Source organism: Myotis brandtii, unplaced genomic scaffold (assembly GCF_000412655.1).
Source record: "Myotis brandtii unplaced genomic scaffold, ASM41265v1 scaffold337, whole genome shotgun sequence".
NCBI lineage: Eukaryota > Metazoa > Chordata > Mammalia > Chiroptera > Vespertilionidae > Myotis > Myotis brandtii.
The window spans coordinates 296916-306440 of record NW_005362996.1 but is presented as its reverse complement, the minus strand read 5'-3'; the positions used below and the strand labels follow the sequence as shown (position 1 = coordinate 306440).

Genomic DNA, 9525 nt, shown 5'->3' with positions numbered 1-9525 from the left:
TTTGAAAATTTTCTTTCTTTCTGCTTATAGAAACGCAAACATATAATTAATATTTTTTGATATTTTGACAATTTTTGTTGTGGTATATTTGTACCCAATAAAATGTGGAACTAAGGTATCTATTCGTTATGTTTTGACAGATGTGTATACTTATGAACACCACTCTAATAAGATGTAGACCAGAAAGTACCTCATGCCCCTCACACTTCTTCCTCCCACCTCACTTACAGAGGCAACCACTGATTTCTGTCACTGTCCCTTAGTGTTGCCTGTTCTTGAATTTCATATAAATGGAATCATACATCAGGTCCTATTTTATGCCTGAATTTTTTTTTTTTAGCTAATGGCATGGAATCTTACTGTATATATATGATTTTAACTGGTTTAGCAATAACAGTTTGAGTATTCTCCCATATAATTAAACATTCTTCATTATTATTTTTTAATGTTGGCATATTTTTCATCATGTGGTAGACATACTTAATTAAATCTTTAGTTTTGGACAATTAAGTGGTTCTGACTTATTGCTAGTAAAAAAACAAAGCCATTTGATAAATATTTTTGTGATTATGTTTTACACATCCAAGATTATTCCTTTAAAATCCACTCCCCCCCCCAAAAAAAAATTGTCATATGAAAGAAAAGGATGAATCTTTTTAAGATTATTGATAAGTATTTTTAAACTGTTTTCCAAAGATTAAACTAAATCAGTTTATATTATCCCCAGCAGTCTCCCTGGTCATATATTTTTTAACATTTGTCCAGAATTTTTTTAGCAATTTAATTTTAGTTATTATACATTTCCATGTGTAAAAATCTTGTCAAATTTATAAAAATTGAGAACAAGCTTAGGAAAAGCATTGTCATATTCATATTATAAAATTTTGAATCAATTGAAGACTGACTATAGTATCTAACATTTTAATGGCACTTTATCATTTTTAAAATACTTTTAACTTTATTGAATTTCTAAAATTATGTAAAATAAGCCAGTTAAGAATTCTTTCCCTTTTCAGAGGAAGAAATTGAAATTATCTTGGAAAAGCAAAATAAAACACTGATCACAATAATTATCTTCAGCCAGGTATGGTTTCAGTCATTTTTCATGTATTAACTAATTCAGTTTCCAGCTACGTTTAACTACATTTCTAACTAATTCTAACTTAAACAGCTATTCCACTAGTTAATGGCAGAGATGAACTCAGGCAATCTTTCTCCTGGATCTGGCTCTTAACAGCAACACTTTCCACTTACACATTTCATGGAACACAAATCACAAGACATTTTTTCTAACATGACTCAGAAGAGTAAATGACTAAAATATGTATAGCATTTTGGAATTGAACAAGATGCTTTTAGAGCATTGGTTATTAGGACCAATTATTCTCTTATTGAAGAGAGAATCTATACTAATAAAAGGGGAATATGCTAATTAGACCAGGTGACCGGACATCTTCCGGACGTCTGACTTCCTTCTGGACAAAGCCATGGTGGTGGGGGCCAAGGCAGAGGTGGTTAGGGGCAATCAGGCCGGCAGGGCAACGCAGTTGGGGGCCATCAGGCTGGCATGGGAGGGCAGTTGGGAGCCATCAGGCTGGCAGGGCAGCGGTTAGGTGATCAGGCTGGCAGGCAGGCCAGCAGTCTCGGATTGCGAGAGGGAAGTCCAACTGCAGTTAGGGGAGATCAGGCCAGCAGAGGAGGGCAGTTGGGGGCCATCAGGCCAGCAGAGCAAAGAAGTTGGGGGCCATCGGGCTGGCAGGGCATCCCCCAAGGGGTCCCGGATTGGAGAGGGTATGGGAGCCGGGCTGAGGGACCCCTGCCCCCTGCACGAATTTCATGCACCGGGCCTCTAGTGAGGTTATAAATAGGTTCCCACAAAATGACATTAGGTATCTCCTACTATCTCTATGCTTCTTTTTGTTTAAATTTGTTTATTAGTTCTAACCATCTTTAAAAATTTTTTTTTATTGATTTTTGAAAGAGGGAAACATCTGATGAGAGAGAAAGATTGATCAACTGCCTCCTGCATACCCTCTACTAGGGATCAAGCCTGCAATCCAGGCATGTGCCCTGATCAGGAATTTAACCAGTGACCTCTTGGTGTAAGGGAAAACGTTCAATCAACTCATTCACACCGATCAGGCTTATGTTTCTTTAGTATGAGGGTGATAGACATAAAGAATAAGAAAATAATAGAGACAAAACATTTTGAATGGCATAGATTCTTTTCAAGTCAATTATAATATTTACTGAGCATCTGCTTTTATACAGAAAAATGGATAAGGCTTTTTTAGAAACAGACATGTAAAAACAATTCAAAAAGTAGAAACCACATTATAAAGCTAAGGTATTACAGTAGATAACTTTTTGAAAAAATGTTATAGCATTCTGTTTTTCTTATTTCTAGTATGACATAATTTTTAGTGTATTTTAAGGGAGCAAACACTTCTTAGAAATAATTTTGTTTCCATTTTTATTTAACATACATAAAAGCAGCTTATAATTGCACCAAATACAAAAGACAAACAAACAAATAGTTTATTGCACTACAAACACCTCACATGAAGTACCGCATGTGACAACATTGATTAGGAGAAGCACAAATTTATAATCAGATATTGTATTATTCTAGGTTTGAACAATACAGAATTTTTTCTAATAGGGATTTGCCACATCATATATTGCACACTTTCCAACACTTATCTGTTTTACAAATATGTCTCATGTTCTTTGGTTTTGGTTTTATCTTTATAAAACATCGTGTATAAAGTTTTAAAGGCAAAGAATTAAGTACCATTAAAAAAGACATTGAAGAAGTAAAAACAAACAAACAACATAAATATGTGGTCATCCCAGTCTTTGGGGAGAAAAAAGTGACAAAGTAGCCTGGCAAACTTCTCCAAAAAGAGAGAAATATCACAAAGCTTAGTTTCATAAGCATTTGTCCACCTATAAATGTTCTCTGAGTTTAACAAATGCATTTAGACTAAATACCTGTGTTACCAGTTAACATTTCTTTTGTTTACATTCAGTTTTTAATACTGGCATCTAATTCCTTCTAATAGTGCAAATGCGTGAAGGACACTCATCCTTGGTAGTCATTCGGCAATAAATACAAACTCTAAACCTAGCTATTTTATTATTTTTGAATTTGAAAAAGTATAAAGTGCATTCAAAAGGTTTAAAGTCATTTTTCTCAATCTTGGACATAAATATCCATCAACCTGTGATGTTTTCAGGTCACGGCGAGGGTATTCTGCAATGCAGCTCCCCTGCCTTTTGTTCCACAGTCTTGTTTGGAAGAAAGTTTCCAAAATCATACCAAGTTTCTTCACAAAGTCTTTACGGCAAACATCTGACCATAGAGCAGCATCCATCGACACGGATTGCCTTGAGTTCCATGACGTGATAGTCTATAAGCCAATATGGCTCCTCACTGTTTGAAGGGTTTGCTACATATCCAATGTAAATTCCTTCCACATTCTGTGCTGCTGACCTCTGTGCTATTCAGAAATGCACAGTTCTCTGACCCTGTGAGGCTGAACCTGTCAAACAATAAAGAAACTGAGAATTACTTTCAGTTCATCATTTCCATTCAGTTACATGGAACATAAAAACTTTGTGGTAGTAGTGGTCTCTGCACTATTTATTTATTTATTTAGTTAGTTAGTTAGTTATTTAGTTAGTTATCATAAACTAATCTAGAGAGAGAGGAGACAGGGATTGAGAGGAAGAGTAGGCGGAAGGAAGGTACAAAGCTAAGAGTAAAGTGTATCCATTTGGGCCGGCCAGCATGGCTCAGTGGTTGAGCATCGATCTATGAACCAGGAGATCAAGGTTCAATTCCTGGTCAGGGCACATGCCTGAGTTGCAGGCTTGATCCCCAGTAGGGGGCATGCACAAGGCAGCTGATCAGTGATTCTCTGTCATCATTGATGTTTTTATCTCTCTCTCATTCTCCCTTCCTCTCTGAAATCAATAAAAATATGTATTTTAAAAATAAAATAAAAAATAATAAAATAAAGTCAGCATCTTTAATTCTGGGGCAAGTTTTCTTTCAGGTCCATAGAAGCTGCTAATTAAGCATGAAAATATTGTTCTTTATCCCTGTGGAGATGAGAACAGGGAAAGAGTAGGAGGGAATTGTTTTTCAAAAACTAGCTCATCAATATATTAATATGAGATTGGAAATGTTAGATTTTATCATCACAATTATTTCTGGAATATTTCTGAGTCTTCTATTCACACTAATTTTATTTTTCTGAGATCAAATTACTAGAAGCATTTGTTGTGTGAATTCCAAGTAGATGAAAAGAGCAAAATGATCATATGAAAGCTTTTCTTTAAAGAATTCCAAAGAGTATAAGCATACAAAAGAGAACAATGGAAACAGGGAAATGGTTTCCCTGAGCTACCAGCCTGGGAAAGATAAAGAAACATCTTGCAACTTACCAGTTGTTAAATTCTTTGCCATTTGACCATTTCCATGTCTGACCAGCATCATTTTTCAGCCCAATCCAGTGTTCAGCTCTACCCACATATCTTTTTAAAAAGATCTGAAAGAAATGACAAAGGGGGTGCTTGTTAAACAACCGTTATGGGTAAGTAGATGTAATACATTCTCAAAATCAGTTTCTCAAAAGCTGCATCTGAGGTAAAGTAGCTGATCATTCATTAGCTCTGTATAGAATTGACTCATTCGGATTTCTAGCCTTTGAGGCTAGGCATCCAAACCAGATTTACAAGACTAAATAGAACCCTCGTCTGACCTCAGACTAAATGTTCCTACATGGACACTGGTACAATGTCTTCTTCACTTATAAGGAAACAGAAGGACATCACAGATTAGCTCTATAAAAGAAAACAGCAATATTTTATGAAATTGTGTTTGAATATTATCTTACCATGTCCTTTTCAGAATCAATGACAGCAAGAGTAGCACCGTGTTTGAAGCAAGAGTTTTGGGCCAAGGTCCAATTCCTTGTTATATTGGAAATAAAGTAGCATTTCCTCTGGTATCCAATCCAATCATCCGAGCATGAAGAAACATGGTTGTTTGATGGTTCCGAAAACATATATCGCGCTGGACAATTGTACTGGCCCACTGTGGACAGGAAAATTGTTTTAGTCACAAAATAAGTTAAATACCCACAGCATGCAAACCTAGTTCTTGGGGTAGGTGATAAAGTGAAGGCTGAAAGGCAAAAAGGCAAATTCGGAAAAGCATGCGAAGGCAGGTCCTCACCTTATCAGATCTCCCATTGTGCCTAATCATCATTGGACAGGGTATACTAGTAAGAGAAAAGAAGGTGTCTCTTTGGCCATAATGTCCGAAAGTGGTAACAAAAAAAAAAAAGAAAGAAAAGAAAAGAAAAATCTTAAAAACAGCCTTGGACTAGAAAGGGTAAAGTGCTTTATAAATTTCAAGAAGTGTTTTGAATTTGAATGCAGAGGTGGAGGGATTTAAACTTTCAGGAGATAAAACACTCTATTTGAAGAGAGAATTATTTGCAGGGAAGTAATTCAGAACACAAAAAGACCTATGACTGAAAAAGTTTCATAAAATGATAAATATAATGTTTGTAAAAGACACAAATGTATCTTGGTATAGCGGTATACTTTGAATATCTTATGACAATTCACTCTGGGAGTTTCTAGATACAGTCATAATTATTCATAGCCACAGTTTGGCGGTCTTTGAGTTGAAAAACAAAAGACTGACCAAATCTTGATTAATCTATGGCTTAGATATTATTTTTTTTCTGTCAATATGAATGTGAAGCCCACATTTTTCCTAACTGTTGATTTATTTAGAATCTAAGTCAGCTCCTTTCATTCCATATTTAAATCCATAGTAATGTAATTTTCTTCCACAATAATGCATATATCATAGACACTTTTCATACTTATAGAAAGGCCCCAGAGTTGTGGAGACAAAGGAAGGATATAAAACTGGAACTCATAGACACAGACAACAGCATGGTGGTTATCAGAGGGAAGGGGGTCGGAGGGCAGTAAACGGTAAAGGAGGCTAAATATATGGTGATGGAAGATGATCTGACTGTGGGCGGTGGGCACACAATGCAATGTACAGATAATGTATCATGAAAATGTACACTTGAAACCTATATGATCTTATTAATCAATGTCACCCCAACACATTTAATAAAAAAGAAAATCTCTAGAAAACTCTAAATGGTATTATATTAATCGCCCAAGGAACGTGGAATTGTATTAGTATTTTTTAGGAAATCCACCATGTATGATATATGGATGCTGCTAAATTGCTCAGAATTGCTGATTAATTGGACCAAGGAATCCCACTGATTTCAGCTGAGATTACAACAGAAATAGCAAAGAGACTCGATGGATTCATGTAGTGCAGACCCACCTGATAAAGCGATGAGAGCTATGATCAAGACGGTGATGATGACCACGTTCAGGACAGCACATGGGATAGGAACTTGAAGGGACCCTTCATGATGTGAGGCAAAGTGAAGGCTGGAAGCATTATCTGAAGAGAGAAGGTTGATGTGAGTTCAGGCAGACTACAGAAGTAAGATGGGGACATTTGATATTTTCTTGCAGTATTTAATTTAAAAAGTAATGTGTCTCCCTATCTTCCATAAAATTTATGCCAATTTTCCCCAAATTTTGAATGAATTTGGATAATTTTTGGAGGGGTTAGAAATGAAACAATATAGCCATAATGATGAGAACATAAAATATCTTCCCAATATATGTACTTAGTAGCTATGAAAATTCTGTGTCATCATAGTTTTATTGCTTTACTCACAATAAGAACATTTATTAAACACCTGATTACCCTAGATGACATATTAAAAAAAATCATAATCATAATCCCTTAACCTCTCTGTATTTACTATTTACTGTTTAAGAGTAATGATGTAAATGAGGATAAATGGGGAATGTATAATAAAAAATATTGAATTGATATATTAATATTTATAACTAGCATGACAGAAAATAAAAACGAATTGATAATAATTTTTGGTAAAGTTGGTACAGATGTGAAACAATTGAAATTTTTATAAGTTTCATTTTACTGTTGGAAGAGTAAAATGAAAAAAAAAACTTTAGAAAACTGTTCCTTACACAATTAAGCATACATCTACCATGTGATCCAGCAATTCTACTCCTATGTATTTTCTCAAAAGGAATGAAAATATGTCTCAAAAATGCTTTGTATAAAAATGTTCATAGAAGTTTTATTCTTAAGAGCTAAATTCTAGAAATAACCTAAATACACATCAATGGGAAAACTGATAAACAAATTATGCTATTATCCATAAAAGGACATATAAAAAAAAGAGAACAACTGATACATGCAACAAAATGGAAAAGTTAAAAAAAAAGTTGAGTGAAAAAATCCACCTACTGTTACATACTGCATATTTTATTTAATGTAACATTTAAGAATTGCTGAACTAAGCTATGGTGACAGAATTCAGAAAAGTGAAAGCTGTTATGTGTGTAGAAAAGGTAATCTGAGTAGAAAGGAATACAGGGGAACTTTCTAGAGTGATGGCAATTTCAAATGTTGATTGGAGTTGTAATTATGCCTCATTAAGCTGCACATTTATGATCTATGCATCCATTGTATGTAAACTATACCACAATTAAAATATGAGAATGAACAGTAAAATGTTTGAATTTTCAAGATAATTTAAAATAATAGAAGAAATCTAACAGTATTAAAGACCAAACATTGGGAAGAAGTTATTTTTTCCAATTTATCCTTTGTTTAATGCTAAAACAAAGTAAATTTTTGATTTCACCAATAAAAATATTTCTGTGAAAGGATTTAGAATATAAGTATGATGTCAGTGATGATTCTTAGTTACACAGACACACACCAAAGGAAATCTAGAAGGATATCTGTTCCAAAATGTAAATAAATTAATTGAGAAAGGAGACAATGGGATCCTGTGGCTCAGAGTTTGAATTTGATTTTTGCTAGGAAGAGCTGTCATTTTTAAAAACTTTGGCCTCACAAGAAATACATAGTTCCCTATTATGTTCTGAGAAACTGAAATATAAAATTGCTATGTGAATGATACTAAAATTTACCATAAAAACAGTCTCAAAATGAGAAAATATCGTGTTTTTGAATATAGATGACTTGTATAATTAAGAGCACATATCTTGAAATGCACATATTTTTCCTTAAAACATTTCTCTAAAGTTAAAGTGGGCTAAGAGATGTTGCTTTCTTTACGAGGAATTTACCATGCACTGAATGTCAGCATCAGCTTCTGCTTCTGGGGTGGTTTTTCCCAGTGTAGATCTGCATTCAGATTTTTCAAGAGATGCCTTTACTTCTCTCCTATCTAGTTCTATTTCTCTCAGCTTCTCAAAGCCCATCTTCTTTTTTTTCCCCACCAGAATCCAGCTGTTACCGGAAGGAGCCCAGGGTAGGTAGATAGCAAGTTCAGAGCTCTCTGTCTAGTTTCACTTCACATCATGCTTCTTAGCCTCAATGCAGCAGCACAGCTCTTGTTCCTGAGCCAGTATTAACTCAGCCAGATAGCTCAGGGACTCCAAAGTCTACTTCAGTCTGTTGGCTTAGCCAGTGGGTAAACTGTGCAGATGATTTTCAGATTGTACTTTACATCCATTAGTGAGGGTGGTTGTTGCTCAGTTTGGTTCATCACCTAGGTGACCAAACACTGCCCCCAAGAGTGTACTTCCGCTCTGATTACGGTCCTGCCCATTAATGGAGAAATTGAAAATAAATCCACCATTACATATTGAGTCACCTAAGGGTTATGCCCAGTGTTTTTTCATACTAATAAAGTATGTATAAGGCAGCATTAACTAAACATTCAACAGAAAATGGGGATGATCTCAGGAAAACTTAAGAATTTCTGAATTAGGACCTTTTTGCAATTATGCCCTCTATTTATTGAGTAGTTTAATTATTACAATTATTTTTCTTTTTGGTAGTTCAACTAGTCCATAAAGTTATGGTTATGTGGTTACCAGAAATTTTGTATAGTTTGCATTTGTTATCCACAGTTGATTTTGTGTTCTAAAGTGAAAGATGGGTTTATGGGAGGTAATGGAAGCTTTTCTAATGCAAAACAGTTTAGTGGACACACACTCTAAAAACAATCCTTCTTCTCAATTTTTTCAGCTCTGCTATCCTCAACGCATTCCTTAATTACTGCTGACAAACTGTATTTCTTACATATTAGGTTTTGGGGTACCTCAATAATTCAAAAAGGAAGAGGTATAAATGAAAAAAACACACAAAAAAGCCTCATAGAAGTGAGTTATAGAAAAACAATGGGAAATTTCTGGTATCATAAATAGAATAGGTCTCTGGACAGAATAGACAAATAGAAGAGAGGAAATAGTATACAGCAATGATAATCATATTTTGATGAAAAAAGAAAGAAAGAAAAATGTCTGATTCATTTGGAATTTTGAGCCAGTGACTGGATGTGTGAAACTGAAGGGTGAAATGTAGAAAAAGAGTCCCATAAAGATTATAGAAGCAGA

The 9525-nt window shown here is 34.7% G+C and overlaps 1 protein-coding gene across 1 annotated transcript in view; it reads right to left on the bottom strand.

The window, feature by feature from the left end:
* Positions 1-2464: 2464 nt before the first annotated feature.
* The window catches only part of CD69 (CD69 molecule), a 7852-nt gene continuing 791 nt past the window's right edge, over positions 2465-9525 (bottom strand). The window contains exons 2-5 of the mRNA XM_005871353.2: positions 6392-6514; positions 4905-5104; positions 4453-4556; positions 2465-3545 (exon numbers count right to left, since the gene is read on the bottom strand). Coding sequence (XP_005871415.1) covers positions 3434-3545; positions 4453-4556; positions 4905-5104; positions 6392-6514 — 539 coding nt within the window. The 3' untranslated portion in view covers positions 2465-3433. The remainder of the gene's footprint in view (positions 3546-4452; positions 4557-4904; positions 5105-6391; positions 6515-9525) is intronic.